At 44.9% G+C, this 17,051-nt stretch overlaps 1 protein-coding gene across 5 annotated transcripts in view; it reads left to right on the top strand.

Annotated features, from left to right (window-relative positions):
- LOC119965959 (N-acetyllactosaminide beta-1,6-N-acetylglucosaminyl-transferase-like) overlaps nucleotides 1–13,679 on the top strand; it is a 44,225-nt gene extending 30,546 nt beyond the window's left edge. The window contains exons 3-4 of one of the 5 annotated variants that reach the window (XR_005460645.1): nucleotides 6,694–6,867; nucleotides 9,985–10,180. Coding sequence is in view for 1 of the 5 variants with exons in the window: in XM_038796998.1 (XP_038652926.1) it covers nucleotides 9,985–10,235 (251 nt within the window). In the remaining 4 variants the exon portion in view is untranslated. Of the gene's footprint in view, nucleotides 1–5,751; nucleotides 5,860–6,693; nucleotides 6,868–9,984 lie in introns of those variants that run through there. The other 4 variants (XR_005460647.1, XR_005460646.1, XR_005460648.1 and 1 more) reach the window with 4 other exon arrangements.
- The last annotated feature ends 3,372 nt before the right edge of the window (nucleotides 13,680–17,051 follow it).

The following is a 17,051-nucleotide window of genomic DNA, read 5'->3' as shown; positions in this document are numbered from 1 at the left end:
AAGATTATGTAATAAGCAGTGTAAAGTGGGCGAACCTGATCTGAAAACTGGGTGGAGATTCCTATTTCTACTCATTTTGTACAGTGTCCAGCCACGGTGGAATATAGGTGAACAAACGCCTGGTTGAACTATTACATTTTTCAGTCCAGGATTTAACCCAGGAGTTCCAGAAAGTCGGGTAGAGGCACCAGACAGCCCTGCCACCAATTGGAGTGCATGTACAAATGCAGCATGACGTGTGGAGGGTTGGGCTGACAAATGGCAAGTACAATTCCCACAACACAAGTGCAAGGCAATGACAATGTCCAACAACAGAGGATCTAACCATTGTCTCTTGACATTCAATGGCATTACCATCATTGAAACCCCCACTATCAACATTCTGGGGGTCACCATTGACTAGAAACTGAACTGGACTAGCTATATAAATACTGTGACTTCAAGAGCAGGTCAAAGGCTAGGAACTCTACGGCGAGTAAATCACCTCCTGACCCCCAAAGCCTGCGATATCTACAAGAAACACGTCAGAGGTCTGAGGAAATACTCTCCATTTGCCTGTATAAGTGCAGCTCCAACAACACTCGAGAGGCTCATGTCAACCAGGACAAAGCAGCCTGCTTGATTGCCACCCGTTCCACAAACACTCAATTTCTCCACCACCGACAAACAGTGGCAGCAGTGTGTACCAGCTGCAGGATGCACTGCAGGAACTCACCAAGATTCCTTAAACAGCACCTCCCAAATCCATGACCACTACCATCTAGTAAGTTGTACAAGGACAGCCGATATTATACAGCACAGTAGCACAGTGGTTAGCACCATTGCTTCACAGCTCCAGGGTTCCAGGTTTGATTCCCGGCTTGAGTCACTGTCTCTGCGGAGTCTGCACGTTCTCCCCCATGTCTGCGTGGGTTTCTTCCGGGTGCTCCCACAGTCAAAAGATGTGCAGGTTAGGTGGGTTGGCCATCTAAATTGCCCTTGGTGTCCAAAAAGGTTAGGTTGGGTTTCGGGGATGGGATGTAGGTGTGGGCTTGGGTGGGATGCTCTTTCCAAGGCCAGTGCACACTCGATGGGCTGAATGGCCTCCTTTTCTCCTGTAAATTCTAAGATATCTGGGAGCACCACCACCTGCCGATTTCCCCTCCAAGTTACTCACCACCCTGACATGGAAATATATCACCGTTCTTTCATTGTCGCTGGGTCACAATCCTGGAAGTCCCTCCCGAACAGCACTGTGGGTATGCCAATGGAAACTGCAGTGGTTCAAGAAAGCAGCTGACCACTATTTCCTCAAGGGCAACGGAGGGTGGGCAATATATGCACATCCTGTCAATGAATTTTTAAACAGTGATCTGCACTTGAAGGAATTTAAATTCACTGAATGGATTTTTGAGTGTTACTTGAAAATAGTGAATTCACCAATAGAAATGAAGAACTTTGGGCATGGTTTTCTGGCCGCGTTGCGCTCAAGTGAGAACACAATGTGGCTGGGGAATCCCGGGAGAGCCCTTTTGCAGACTTTCCGGCAGCCTCAGTGCCTCGCGGGATTCACCCAGCTCCCGCGAGGCATCGGAGTCGTACTTCTGCCAAAAAGGGGCAGGACCAAACGACGCTCGCGGAAGTAGGTCTTAAAGATACTTGAGACCTACATGCCCGATATCCATTGGCCTCCCTTGATTCTCTGGCCTCCCCAGAAATGCTGCAGCCGGACACCGATCAGTGTTGGTCCACACAAATGTGGGGACTTTCCGGGACTATCAGAGAGCCCTAGGTGGTCAGGGATGGTGCAGGGTGCTCTCCTGGAACGTGGGCACCATGGCACTGCCCAGCTGGTAACTTGGTACTGCCACCCGGGCACTGCCAAGGTGCCTGGGTGGCACTACCAGGCTGGCAGGAGCACTGCCAGGGTGGCACTGCAAAGGGTCAGGGCCTGAGGGGGGCCATGCCCATCAAAGGAGGGTGGAGGGGGGATTTCAATGGTGGGGGCATGTAGGGCTGATGAGTAGGGGCCTCTGGGAGGTTGGGGGGGTTGATGGGTGGGGCTCCTGGAAAGAAGGTATGCCTAAAGGGGACTTTGGGAGGGCGGGTCTGGAGGGGGTCCGTAGGGACCCCGTAGCGGGGTGTCATCATTTGGAGGTGTGGGGTAATGTCCGTATGTGTTGGGGTGATATTTCCCATGGGTAGGGTGTGTGGGGGACCCACAAGCTCACTTAGAGATCGGTGCACGCTTTCAAAATGACAGCCCTATCTGAGTTCAGCTCCCCAGTACGAACAAAAAAACATGTAGGCTAAACCAATGAGAAACTCCCCAGGGCCCAAAAAAGTGACAAAGTGTCATTGAATAGCGGTGGGAAACTCGCCGGCAGAGCCGACGGGAAACTCCCTGAAAAACCCGCTACACATGAACTTAGACATTTTTCCAGAGAATCGAGCCCTTTATTTTACTTCATCTAAGCATGGCTACTGAGGTCTGCCCATGGTGAATGCTGGATGAGTTGGCATGGAGGGTGTAAGGGCAAAAGGGTGGTGAGTATGGGGCATGGGTTGGCATGAATTGAGACTAAGTTTGCATAGGGGCAGGGCAACACAGTGGTGCAGTGGAAAGCACTGGGACTATGGCGCTGAGGACCCGGGTTCGAATCCCCGCCCTCAGTCACTGTCCGTGTGGAGTTTGCACATTCTCCCCGTGTCTGCGTGAGTTTCACCCCTTTCAACCCAAATGATGTGCAGGTTAGGTGGATTGGCCATGCTAAATTGCCCCTTCATTGGGAAAAATAAATAAATATAATTGGGTACTCTAAATTTATTTTTTTAAAGTTTGCATAGGGGCTATTAAGGCTAACCACTGCGCCACCGTGCCACCCTCGAACTCCTCATCAACAAAGATACAAATCATACCAAGTCAGGAAATAATACCATTCACATCTACACAAATAGGCTTCATAGCTAAACCTGAGTAATTTGTTCAAACCCAGTGAAAGCGGAGAGCTTAACGTAAACGGCTGCACCTTAACGACCAATTTACTAAGTAAAGACATGCTCGATGCTCAAGTTGAAGTGAAGTGTAAACAGAAGAAAATATCCTGTATATTGAATGTTTATATGCACCATTTGTTAAGAAATAGGAGTAGGAGTAGGAGGGTCTCTTCGCTGGGAAGGGCTTCCTGGCAGTGGTCTCTTTGCTGGGGGGGGGCTTCCTGATAGGAGTCACTGGCCGTGTGGAGTTTGCACATTCTCCCCGTATCTGCATGGGTGTTACCCCCACAACCCAAAGATGTTCAGGCTAGGTGGACTGGCCACACTAAATTGACCCTTAATTGGGAAAAATGAATTGGGTGCTCTAATGTCTAAAATAAAAGAGAGACTGGTTAGGCTGGGATTGTTTTCCTTGGAGCAAAGAGGGGGGGGGGGGGGGGGGGGGGGGGGGGGGGGGGCCTGATTGAACTGTACAAAATTGAAGGGCATAGATAGGGTGGATGGGAAGGAGCGTGTCCCCTTCTCGGATGAGTCAGTCACCAAGGAGCATAGATTTAAGGTAAGGGGCAAAAGGTTTAGAGGGGATGTGAGGACAAACCTTTTTACCCAGAGAGTGGTTGGAATCTGGAATTCACTGCCTGAAAGGGTGGGAGAGGTAGGGATCCTGACCACATATAAGTACTATTTAGATGAGTATACGAAATGCCAGTGCATACAAGGCTACGAGCCAAATGGCAAAGGGGATTAGACTAGATAGGTGCTTGATGCAGGCTTGATGGGCTTGTCACCTCTTCCCTTCTGTAAAAACTCTGACTCTATTGACTCTAAACCCATGACAACTTTAACGGGTCTAACATTTGCCCCACTTGCGCAGGGACTTTCAGGTATTGCGTAGCCACAGAGTTTTGGTCATGATTCGAAATCATGATTTGGGCCTCACGGTAGCATGGTGGTTAGCATCAATGCTTCACAGCTCCAGGGTCCCAGGTTCGATTCCCGGCTGGGTCACTGTCTGTGTGGAGTCTGCACGTCCTCCCCGTGTCTGCGTGGGTTTCCTCCGGGTGCTCCGGTTTCCTCCCACAGTCCAAAGATGTGCAGGTTAGGTGGATTGGCCATGCTAAATTGCCCGTAGTGTAAGGTTAATGGGGGGATTGTTGGGTTACGGGTATACGGGTTACGTGGGTTTAAGTAGGGTGATCATTGCTCGGCACAACATCGAGGGCCGAAGGGCCTGTTCTGTGCTGTACTGTTCTATTCTATTCTATCCATATAAAGTGACTGTCTTTCCAATGGATCTAACTTTTAAAGATGCTATTTGTTTTTTAAGATTATCTACTTGAAGCAGCAGATATCTTATTACTTTTGATGCGTTTAAACTTTTGGTGAGATCGGCTAGTTTTATTTTGTGTGATACTTGAGTGAGTGTCAGCTGTTTCTGGAAACACTGATCTACACAATCACTTCTAGCCGGATGTAAAACTATGTGCCTCACTGAAACTAGTAGCTGGCTGCACCCGTTTTAGCAGATTGTTCAGACTGCTCGTGGTGGAAATAGGTGATAAATTTCTGTTGGCATTGCAGCTGACGAAATCCAACTCCTAATTCTTGCAACTGGCGAGAGTAACGAAGATTGTGTTTAATGTATGAGAAACCACTAAGCCACTGACCCTTACTTCCTGTATAAATCTTAATCATTTCAATGTTTTGTTTTTCCTTTCCCACAATCACGCCCCGCACCATCTCCAGTGCAGCGATGCGGTGAAGGTTTTGAAATTTTTTTTTGCAGATGTTGGAGAGGAGCAGGAGGGATGCCAAAGAAATTGGAATTAATTAGTACTATTTGCAGAAGTTTACAATACATATTGATGAATCCGCCAAGTGTGTCAATCACCACTTTGGAAAAACTGCATATTCAGTATGTAGGAGCCAGTCATGGTTCAATTGGTAGCACACTTGTCTCTATGGCAGATGGTTGTGGATTCAGATCTCACCTTAGAGAATGGACCAGAATATCTAGGCTGCCTCTTCGGTGATGCACGGAAGGACTGCTGTATTGTTGGGGGTACCTTCTTTGAATGAGACATTAAATTGAGGCCCTATCTCGCCTCCCTGCTGGTCATCTCCTACGCTTACTCTTATTTCTTCTGTTCTTCTGTAAGGTGCTCATAAATGTGCCATCATCCTGAACATTCAACCAACATTGAAACTTGCCAATAGCTTTCCATGCATGCCCCTCAATTATCACATTTCTTCATTCATTAGGCCTTCAAGAACCAATGTCTCCCCGAGTGCACAATTTGGGTTATTATCCTGTGGATGTGATACTTCTGACATGTGTACCATGATCACTCTCACTACTAATATGCTGCCCTTTATCTGCTGCACTCTGTTCCTTAGGACTCTGATGGTAAAACACATGACCATCTGAAGTATGATGTGCCTTGTTTATTTCTAACGGTTGCTCAGAGTTTGACATTTTGTAGTTAATTCTGATTAATTGCAAGGAATGAATCTTATCAAAATGGCAATCAAACTGTTGAACACTGTTTTGCCATCCCAATCCATTAAAAGGGCATTTTAATTCCCTATGATCCTTTCTTCATAATGTACTAAATATCGTGAATTGAGCTCTGCTTCAGCTGGTTTTATATTATGCCCCAGTGCTCTCTGATTTTTCTCCCAAGATTTCAGCCTTAGTAATAGCTCATCTTCCTGTATGCAAAACGTACAAATGTCTGGGAACAATAGATCTTATTGTAATATCTTCTGGAACAGGAGGACTCCCACACAGCACAGAAGGCAATTTGGGATTTTACCCACAGACTAAGTGATGGAATTATGGTCGCGATGTTTCAGCCCCGCCATGGCGGAACCCGCCGTGAGGTATGCGACGAACCAACCAAATGTCCTTAACTTCTGGCGGGACCAGGCGATCCTGGCAGTGAGTGACTTATTTAGGATGGAGATGAGGAGAAATTTCTTCACTCTCAGAATGTGGTGAATCTATGGAATTCTCTATTGCAGAGATCTGTGGAGGCCAAATTACTGAGTATGTTTAAGAAAAAAATAGATAGATTTCTAGACTCTTAAGGGTATCAAGGGGTGGCACAGTGGCTAGCATAGCTGCCTCACATGCCAGGGACCCGGGTTCAATTCCGACCTTGGGTGACTGTGTAGCATTTTCAAGTTCTCCCCGTGTCTGCGTGCGTTTCCCCTGGGTGCTCCGGTATCCCCCCACAGCCCAAAGATCTGCAGGTTAGGTGGATTGGCCATGCTAAATTGCCTCTTAATGTCCAGGGACTTGCAAGTTAGGTGGGATTATGGAAATAGGACGGGTGTGTGGTCCTAGGTTGGTTGATCTTTCATAGGATTGGTGCAGACTCGATGGGCCGAAAGCCCCCATTCTGCACTGCAGGGATTCTATGGTTCTATAGTAATCCTGCCCTATACACTTCAACCATCTGGAGTGAAAAGTTTGCTTGAATCTCCCATGCCAGGTCCTTTATAACCTGCAGTCTGGTTGATCAGCAGAAATTTAATTTAGTGTTTTATCAATCTCTGAAGCAGTGGAGTTATCACTGGGATAGTAATTGAGAGATCCAGGGTAATGCTCTGGGGACCCGGTTTGAACCCCAGATGGTGAAATTGAAATTCAATAGAAATGTATGACCCTTGTTAATTGTTGTAAAACCCTTCTGGTTCACCAATGTCTTTTAGGGAAGAAAATCTGTCGTCCTTGCCTTGTCTGGCCTAATTGTGACTCCAGATCTGCAGATGTGTGGTTGACTCTTAATTGCCCTCGGGGATGAACAATGAACGCTGGCCCAGCCAGCAACGCCCACATCCAGTGAATGAATATTTTTTTAAATTGTTTCACAAAATCTACACAATGTAAGGCACATTCCACTCTGTTATTCATAACCATGAAGTTTGTACTGTTGTGCAGTTTCTAGGCTCATCATTGGCAAATTCTTCATTAAACGTTACTGGTTTCCCATGCATTTCTCCATGATTTTGTCTACAATAACTCTGTTACCCTTGTGCTATTTTATTGTAGAAAGACTAAATCTGGTTTCCAGGTCTGGAAGCTGTAGAAATAAAATGTCTCTGTCTTTATTCTGTACCTTTAGAGTCATGGCAACCACCAGGAAACTATGGTCCAGTGTTACTGTTTGAAGCATTAACTCTCTCCCTTGCTCCACTGATGCTGCTGGACCTGCTGAGTTTATCCAGCATTTTCAGTTCTTATTTCTGTCTTCCGAAATCTATCAAATTCTGAACATATCTCATAGGCATTTAACAGGCCGTCTTTCTTGTAAACGTCATCCACGAGCTCCCCAACAGGAAGTCCAAACCTTCATCATGATCCAACTAATGGGCATCCATCTCACAAAGTACTCAAGTGACAACATCAAGGCCGTTCCTTATTTTTTCTTTGGCAGCAACTGCCAATGTCCATGTATCCATTTAATTCTTCCACTGGTCATGTGTTTCAGATTTCGACAACATGGGAGTGTATCCCACCCATTGCACTTGCTTTTTACTGTTCACGATGACCACTAGGATTTTAGTTTCTCTGTCTGAAAAATGTATTGTTTAGTTTCCAACCATCACCTTGAGTCAACCATCAACTGCTGCCATGTTAAGTATCCAGAAAGCCCAGTGGTGGAGGGTACAACAGGAACTGAACTTTAGACACTTTAAAGCTTTTATTTGCAGAAGTATAGATTACATAGAGGTCCTAAACTCTCACCCAGTTTCTTTTTTTTTTGGAAATGTTTTTAATTGAGTTTTCATATTTTATATCCAACAAATTATTAGAAAAAAAACACGCAAAAATTAACACGTATATTTACAGGCAAGCATCTTCATAATAACAACTGTGGCCGCCCCCTTTAACCGGCAAACATACTTTACATTCCCCAATATGGCCGAGTCACATGTTTATAGGCATTTATTTACAATTTGGTTTTGGGCCTTAGCTTGCCATCAGACTGTCGCTTGCGGCTTTGTCCTTCACTTTTTTTTTGGAATAATTTTTATTCAAGTTTTCAACAACAACTTTTATCACAACAGAGAAAAACAGTAACCACTCCCCTCCAATACAAAAACAATAAATTAACAAGAAAAATAAATAAGCATAAAACCATGAGAACAAACCCCCATAACGAACCCGCAGCCCCCCCCCCCCCCCCCCCCCCCCCCCCGGCTACCTTCCCCCGATCCTTGGCCACCCAACTATTCTTCCTCTTGTACGTTGGCCACAAACAGGTCCCGGAACAATTGCATGAATGGCTCCCACGTTCTGTGGAAGCCGTCGTCTGACCCTCGGATGGCGAATTTGATTTTCTCCATTTGGAGAGATTCCGAGAGGTCGGTCAGCCAGTCTGCAGCTCTGGGTGGTGCTGCTGACTGCCAGCCAAACAGGATTCTACGGTGGGCGATCAGGGAGGCAAAGGCAAGGGCGTCCGCCCTCCTCCCCACGAATAGATCTGGCTGGTCTGAAACCCCGAAGACCGCCACTATCGGGCATGGCTCCACCCTCACCCCCACCACTTTGGACATAGCCTCGAAGAAGGCTGTCCAGTACTCCACAAGTCTGGGGCAAGACCAGAACATGTGGGCGTGGTTGGCCGGGCCTCTTTGGCACCGTTCACATCTGTCCTCCACCTCCGGGAAGAACCTACTCATACGGTTTCTTGTTAAGTGGGCTCTATGTACCACTTTTAGCTGCGTCAGGCTGAGCCTTGCGCACGTGGAGGTGGAGTTGACCCTATGCAGTGCTTCGCCCCAGAGTCCCCACCCTATCTCAATCCCCAGGTCATCCTCCTATTTCTTTCTTGTTGCGTCCAGTACGGTGTCGGCCCTTTCTACCAGTCGGTCATACATGTCGCTACAGTTCCCTTTATCTAGGATACTTGCGTCCCGTAGGTCTTCCAGTAGTGTCTGTCGTGGCGGTTGTGGGTACGTGCTTGTCTCCTTTCGTAAGAAGTTTTTGAGCTGCAGATACCGTAGCTCGTTCCCCCTGGCTAGCCGAAATTTCTCTGTCAGTTCGTCCAGTGTTGCGATCCTGCCGTCCGTGTACAGGTCCCTGACTGTCAGTGTCCCTCCGTCCTGCCTCCACCTTTTGAAGGTGGCGTCAGTCAGTGCTGGTGTGAACCTATGGTTGTTGCAGATGGGAGCCTTGTCTGACATTTTGGTCAGGCCAAATTGCTGCCGCAGTTGGCTCCAGGATTGGAGGGTGGCTGTTAACACTGGGCTGCTGGAGTGTTTTTTGGGTGGGGATGGGAGTGCTGCCGTGGCGAGGGCCCGGAGGGAGGTCCCCATGCAGGAGGCCTCCTCCGCACGCACCCACTCGGCCTCTGGCTCCTGGATCCATCCCCTTACTCGCTCGGCTGTTGCCGCCCAGTGGTAGAATTGTAGGTTTGGGAGGGTTAGCCCCCCCCCCAGGATTTTGTTTTTTGTAGGACCTTCTTTGGGATCCTCGCATTTTTAACTCTCACCCAGTTTCAACCTGTTCTTATTTACTGGAAATTATTTCTTCGTTAATGTCCGCCAACAGCATCTAATTAAGCACAATAAATATGCAACTCGCAACTTTGCAGTGTTACATAAGGAATATCCAGCTCATGCATTTTACCCATTAGCCTGTTTGCTCTCTCTACACTTGATACATGTTCTTGTGTTACATAACCTCTAGACATGCAAGCCAAATTGAAAACAGTAACCCACTTTGTCTTGTCAGGTGCTTGTGAGAAGGATTTTCAGTTAGAAGTCATTCCTTGTGTTGTTATTGTGCCTTTCCAAAAAGACTGACCTAGATTTTTTTCATTCTTTGTTTCTATTGTTTAAGATTAAGGATGATTGTCTTTCACCTTTTAGTTTGCAGACAAAGGCAGTTTAAGTTTTGAATTGTGACAGTAACAATGCAATGTCATAATCATAGAACTCAACGCTTTCATCGTACACAAATTAAATTGGTCTTTTCATCTGTTTTGTTTCCTTCAGGTCACTATGTTCGCAACATCTGTGTGTATGGACTGGGAGACCTGGAATGGCTTGCCCAAAGGGACGGTTTATTTGCTAACAAATTTGAGGTGAACAGCCACCCACTGGTGGCACAGTGCATGGAGCGGTGGTTAAGACCAAGGACTTTATCTCAGTCTGAAGTACCTATTCAGCAAGAATGGCACATTAAGGATAACAAGTGTTTCTTTGACATTGAAAACAATGACTGTAGCATCCCTTTGATGCGATAGACAAATCCTTGATGGCAAGGAAAAGAAAGAGTTTCCATATCCCACATTGTTTTTTTATCCTAAAAGGAAACTGGTTTCCTGTCAGTGGTTAGATCGAAAAATGTTTTCTCATCTTTTTTTCTTCCTTTTAGAAGTTAGCTGCTTCCCTTGTCGTCCAATTCACGTTTCATTGAGAGTTTTATATGTTTCTTCTCGTGTTTAACTTCTTGGCTTCTGTGCTGAACATCCTCTGTGAGTGAAGCGGAGGAATGGATGGCCAACACTTCCAAAGTCCCTGCCAATAATGTTGTGCAGTCATCTGCTAGAAGATGCGGAAGAGCAACCTCAAATGTTTTTTTCCCCTCTCTTCCGCATGCTCAGTGCCTCCTTCACTTGATATCCTTTCCAAAGGATGGGAAGGAAAGGTTGCCAACATGGTGGAACTACAAATTGTTTTCTACAGAATACATTGGCAGTATTCTCGAGCAGGCAACCAAAGCAACAGAATGCATCCAATTTGATGCAGAAAATAGGGGCCACAGAAAGAATAGTAATTTGGGAACTGTGAGCTACTTAATCAAGAAACACCAAACCATATTGGAACGCTTTACAAATGTTTTAAGAATGTTTCACTGACACAGGATGGTGTGGGGAGAAAAATTGAGGTTCTTTCTTTTCATAAATCTGGTGCATAATCCTAGAAATTATCAACTTTTAATGTGGGCAAACATTGGAGTCTATTATTAAGACAGGAATGGAAACTAATCTTTAACAAATTTTACTGGTGCTTCTGATGATGGAACAATTCGTTAATGAGGTGACGAAACTGGATATTATATAACAACTTTCAGAAAGCAGTTGGTATCAGGTTCACCACTTGAGATTTTCAGCTGCAATGAAAGCCAAAGATGTTAAGATTGATGTAAAGTGGAGCACTGTATTGATCTTATTGTTAATAGGAAACAGAGGGTATTTATCCATTGTTTTAGTTCGAATAGGCATTCGAGACCAAAGGAATCTGGCCATGGAGGCCAGATATTGCCATTACCAGATATTTATGAATATGACGAAAACACTCCAAGTATTGTAAGTAGAAATTGAGCAGATATATCACTACTGATATTGAAAAATATAACAGCATTGAGTATTGGCAGAATAACTGCTGATGAGGAATATAGAGAAAATCATCATGTATTTATGAAGCACCTTTACTGTCGATACAAACCTAAAGGCACTTTGGTAAATGTGTTACAGTTCACTCAGGGAGTCCGAGGCACTGTGGCAACATGCACTGTTACATGCACGTTGTGGTCTGGAGCTATGGATAGTGATGGTGAAGGCTCCAACGTTCTTTCACATGGCTGGAATCTCCTGCTGTTACTACCTGCCTTTGCTGTGACGTTGGAAAGATTTTCAGGTTGATTCTCAACCTGTTTGGCCGAGTCACGAACCGCACCTTCCTTTGCCATAAAGTCCTGGAATGGGACTTGAACCAGGAGCTTCTGCCTTGGAGGCAGGGACGCTGCCCATTGTGCCACAAGACCCCCCAAAGGCACTTTACAGAAGTATAATTAAATAAAAATGAATGCCAGTCAAAAAATGAGATATTCTAAAGGATGGTAGAAAGCTTAGTCAAAGGGATTGATTTGAGGAGCGTCTTAAAGAAGGAGAAGCAAATAGATTCAGCGAGGGAATTCCAGAGTTTAAAGCCTAAGTTGGTTTAATTCACAGCACCGATGGTGGGGTGAAGGGAAAGTGGGATGGTAATAAGCTAGGAATCCAAAGAACACATGAAAATCTTTTAAAAGTAAGGATAATAACTTTACATTGGGAATTGGGAATCAGCATAGGCCATGGAGGACAGAGGTGACTAGTAAGGACATGTGTAAGCTAGACTAGAGACGACAGAGTTTTGGGTGAGTTGAAGTGTATTAGGTGTTGCACAACATGTGTTTTGAGTGTGGTAGTTGATCTAATGCTGAAAGCTATTTTAAATAGCAGAAATTGCAGAAGCATTTAGACTGTTTTAGAATCCCTAGTTAATTTCCTGACATGAACATCAATCCAAGAAAAATGTTGTCACAATCTGTTATTTATTGGTGAAACAAACCTAAAGTATTATATCCATTTTTGGTCAATAATTGCAATATGACCAACGCACTGAAAGAAAATCAAAGAAAGGGAATAGGAATGATATCCGGTCTAAGGCGAGCCAGGGCGAGCTATATCTAGTCCCGTTGGAGAAAAGACGAATCAAGTTACATTTACATTGCATTTCTAGTGTCGGTGTTAAGTGGTGTTCCTTTGTACCAATTCTAAATTTGTCTTGTAAATCTTGACCCAAGTGAACTGCTCGGGTTCTGGCGTCAGCTTGGGTTCTGACCCTTCATTCACCTCAAAATCTTTACATGCCGCTAAAACTCTTGGTTGTACTGTTGTAATGTAATTTTGGTTTAATTATATGGTGAGGTTGTCAAGGCAAATGTGAAGATATTCTTTGTACAGAAGCAAGAGGAAAGAAATGTAAGCAGTATCGTATCAATAGTTGTAAAATTGTGCATACTGTAACACTATGCATAGGGTTTGCTCACTGGGGATATGGGTACATGCCTCACCCACCCCCACTGCCCCTCAAAATGTTATTTATGCTTTGTGTATTTTCCATATTTTGTAGCTGAGAATTATAGTTATTTTAATCTTTTGATGTGCATATAATTTGTATGGGAGCATATGGCTCATGGGGGAATAAATCCCACTGAGGTGGATAGAAAATTAACAGTTAATCTTACACTGTGATAAACTATAGTTTCTTGTACCACTATACTGTTCTGAATCTTGAAATTAATGCTGCTGCTGATTACTTTAATATTCCTCTATCTGCCATTTTATTGCAGGTGCTAGCTGATTTATTTTAAACATGTATCAATTTAAATTCACGTACAAGGGAATGTTATATGGATGTGTTAAGTGTCCAGCTGCTAACATTAATAGATGAACCAACGATAATATAACGCTTTTTCATAACATTAATTGTCCCAAAGCTTTGATCTTGGCGAACAGATTGGTGGTTGACTGGAAGTTACATGTTTTGTCACCTTGTGCTTTTTGAAGCAGGATTATCGAGACCTTTTGACTATAGATGATCTATATGCTACATCCAACTTGTGAAAGTGCCCATTTCATGAAGTGGTCAGTCAAAGTTGCCCATTTCTTGAAATGGGTAGTCTACGTATAGTTCGCGAAACAGATAGTTAGTCCACCCAGTTCATGGAATGGACATTGGAAAACTTGCCCAGTTGATGAAATGGTCAACTTTTATAAACAAAGAGTAATATTTTATTCACAGATGTATAAACTGCTGCCTTTTATGTTTCATCCAGTATTATATTGAAACCCTTCAGATACAGCTCACATTCATCAAAGATTACAATACTGCAAAAATAAAAAAAGAAATGATTCATAATTGCCTAATGTGCGTTTATTCAATATTCATTTCAGATTCATTGGTTTATGTTCTGTTATATTGCATTCAGGATCACACCCAAACTATTCATATAGCCTCTCCATCAATATTTACAAAAACAGTAATTCATACATAGTAAATCTGCCAGAACCAGCAATAAGCAATGGCGTAGTGGTATTGTAGCTGGACTAATAATCTAGAGACCCGCGGCATTGCTCTGGGGACTCAGATTCAGATCCCACTACGACACATGGTGGAATTGAAATTTGAATGAAAAGCCCATCTGGTTCACTAATGTGCTTGTAGGGAATAAAAATCAAAGAAAGGGAATAGGAATGATATCCGGTCTAAGGCGAGCCAGGGCGAGCTATATCTAGTCCCGTTGGAGAAAAGACGAATCAAGTTACATTTACATTGCATTTCTAGTGTCAGTGTTAAGTGGTGTTCCTTTGTACCAATTCTAAATTTGTCTTGTAAATCTTGACCCAAGTGAACTGCTCGGGTTCTGGAGTCAGCTTGGGTTCTGACCCTGGTCTGGCCTACATGTGACCCCAAATCCACAGCAATGTGCCAACTGTCCTCTGAAATAGCCGAGCAAGCCACTCGGTTCAAGGAAATTGGGGATGGGCAACAAATGCTGGCCCGACCAGCGACGCCTCATTCCAGGAATAAATAAAAAAAGGATTTGTGTTTGATTTAAAAAGTTACCCCCGCAGTGACAGACTCTGGAAGCCTTTGAACATGTACAATTTCCTGAATACTGAGTTGCTCTGGTGGAGTGTCTTCTGCACTTAGTCCAACGTACTGCACAAATACAAACCGATGCCTGGAAAGTTTGCCTTTCACAATCCCTTTAGTTGTTAGAATAATGTAACCAGTACCATCTACAGCCGGCACCACACCTCTTAACATTTGATGGGCCACTCTTGCTGCGGTCAAATGCTGACATTGGGATATCCACATAGTCTCCAACACTAACAGCCTGAAGAGATCTTGTGCTGTGTGCCATCATCCACTTTGCTTGCTTTGTAATGCCCTGGTGTGCCACCTTGCTTGTATGTCTGGCAGGATGAAGTTATTCATCAGATTTAAAGTCAGCTCTCCAGTCCATTGAGCAACTGCATCAACCCTGAGTCCCGCTCGGGGGGCTCAGAGGTGTACAGCCCCTGGTAGATGGTCTCAAAGGAATTGTTGACCTTTTCTGGCATGGCCACTAGACTAGCCTGCTGTTGTTGTCCTTAACCTGCACTTTTCCCTTGTGGCTGCCTGCGTTCTCAGCTGGTGGGCCAGCAGGCGGCTGGCTTTGTCGTCTTGTTTGTAAAAGGTCCCCCGTGACTGGCGGAGCTGGTGCACTGCTTTCCTTGTGGGAAGCAGGTCAAAGTCCATTCCTCTCCACCAGTAGCCGCGGAGTACTGCCAGTTCACCTCTAGAACATAGAACGGTACAGCACAGAACAGACCCTTCAGCCCTCGATGCTGTGCCGAGCGTTGTCCGAAACCAAGATCAAGCTATCCCACTCCCTGTCATTCTGGTGTGCTCCATATGCCTATCCAATAACCGCATGAAAGTTCCTAAAGTGTCCGACTCCACTATCACAGCAGGCAGTCCATTCCACACCCTAACCACTCTCCGAGTAAAGAACCTACCTCGGACATCCCTCCTATATCTCCCACCCTGAACCTTGTAGTTATGCCCCCTTGTAACAGCTACATCCACCCGAGGAAATAGTCTCTGAACATCCACTCTATCTATCCCCCTCATCATCTTATAAACCTCAATTAAGTCGCCTTTCATCCTCTTCCGCTCCAAAGAGAAAAGCCCTAGCTCCCTCAATCTTTCCTCATAAGACCTATCCTGCAAACCAGGCAACATCCTGGTAAATCTCCTTTGCACCCTTTCTAATGCTTCCACATCCTTCCTGTAGTGAGGTGACCAGAACTGCACACAATACTCCAAATGTGGTCTCACCAGGGTCATGTACAGTTGCAGCATAACCCCGCGGCTCTTAAACTCAAGCCTCCTGTTAATAAACATTAACATACTATAGGCTTTCTTCACGGCTCTATCCACTTGAGTGGCAACCTTCAGAGATCTGTGGACATGAACCCGAAGATTTCTCTGTTCCTCCACATTCCTCAGAACCCTGCCGTTGACCCTGTCATCCGCATTCAAATTTTTTCTATCAAAACGAATCACCTCGCACTTATCGGGGTTAAACTCCATCTGTCATTTTTCGGCCCAGCTCTGCATCCTATCAATGTCGCTTTGCAGCTTACAACAGCCCTCCACCTCATCCACTACTCCACCAATCTTGGTGTCATCAGCAAATTTACTGACCCACTCTTCAGTCCCCTCCTCCAAGTCATTGATAAAAATCACAAATAGCAGAGGACCCAGCACTGATCCATGTGGTACACCGCTGGTAACTGGTCCCCAGTCTGAAAATCTTCCATCCACCACCACCCTCTGTCTTCTAGCCAGTTACTTATCCAATTGGCCAAATTTCCCTCTATCCCACACCTCCTTACTTTCTTCATGATCCGACCATGGGGAACCTTATCAAATGCCTTACTAAAATCCATGTATATGACATCAACTGCTCTACCTTCATCTACAAACTTAGTTACCTCCACAAAGAATTCAATCAAATTTATGAGGCAAGACTTACCCTTCACGAATCTGTGTGGACTATCCTGGATTAAGCTGCATCTTTCCAAATGGTCATAAATCCTATCCTTCAGGACCTTTTCCATTAACTTACTGACACCAAAGTAAGACTAACCGGCCTATATTTACCAGGGTCATTCCTATTCCCTTTCTTGAACAGAGGAACAACATTCACCACTCTTCAGTCCTCTGGCACTATGCCTGTGGACAGTGAGGACCCAAAGATCAAAGCCAAAGGCTCTGCAATCTCATCCCTTGCCTCCCAAAGAATCCTTGGATATATCCCATATGGCCCAGGGGACTTGTCGACCCTAAGGTTTTTCAAAATTGCTAATACATCCTTCCTCAGAAAATCTACCTCCTCCAGCCTACCCGCCTGTATCAAACTCTCATCATCAAAAACATGGGCCCTCTCCTTGGTGAACACTGAAGAAAAGTATTCATTCAACGCCTCTCCTATTTATTCTGACTCCATGCACAAGTTCCCACTACTGTCCTTGACCGGCCCTAACCTCACCTTGGTCATTCTTTTACTTCTCACATAAGAGTAAAAAGCCTTGGGGTTTACCTTGATCCGACCCGCCAAGGACTTCTCGTGCCCCCTCCTAGCTCTTTTAAGCCCTTTTTTTTTTAGCTCATTCGTTGCTACCTTGTAACCCTCAAGCGACCCAACTGAACCTTATTTTCTCATCCTTACGTACGCTCCC

The sequence above is a fragment of the Scyliorhinus canicula genome, chromosome 5 (genome assembly GCF_902713615.1).
Source record: "Scyliorhinus canicula chromosome 5, sScyCan1.1, whole genome shotgun sequence".
In the NCBI taxonomy this organism is placed as follows: Eukaryota; Metazoa; Chordata; class Chondrichthyes; order Carcharhiniformes; family Scyliorhinidae; genus Scyliorhinus; species Scyliorhinus canicula.
The sequence above is the reverse complement of the archived record's forward strand: the minus strand, read 5'-3'. Positions and strand labels throughout refer to the sequence as shown.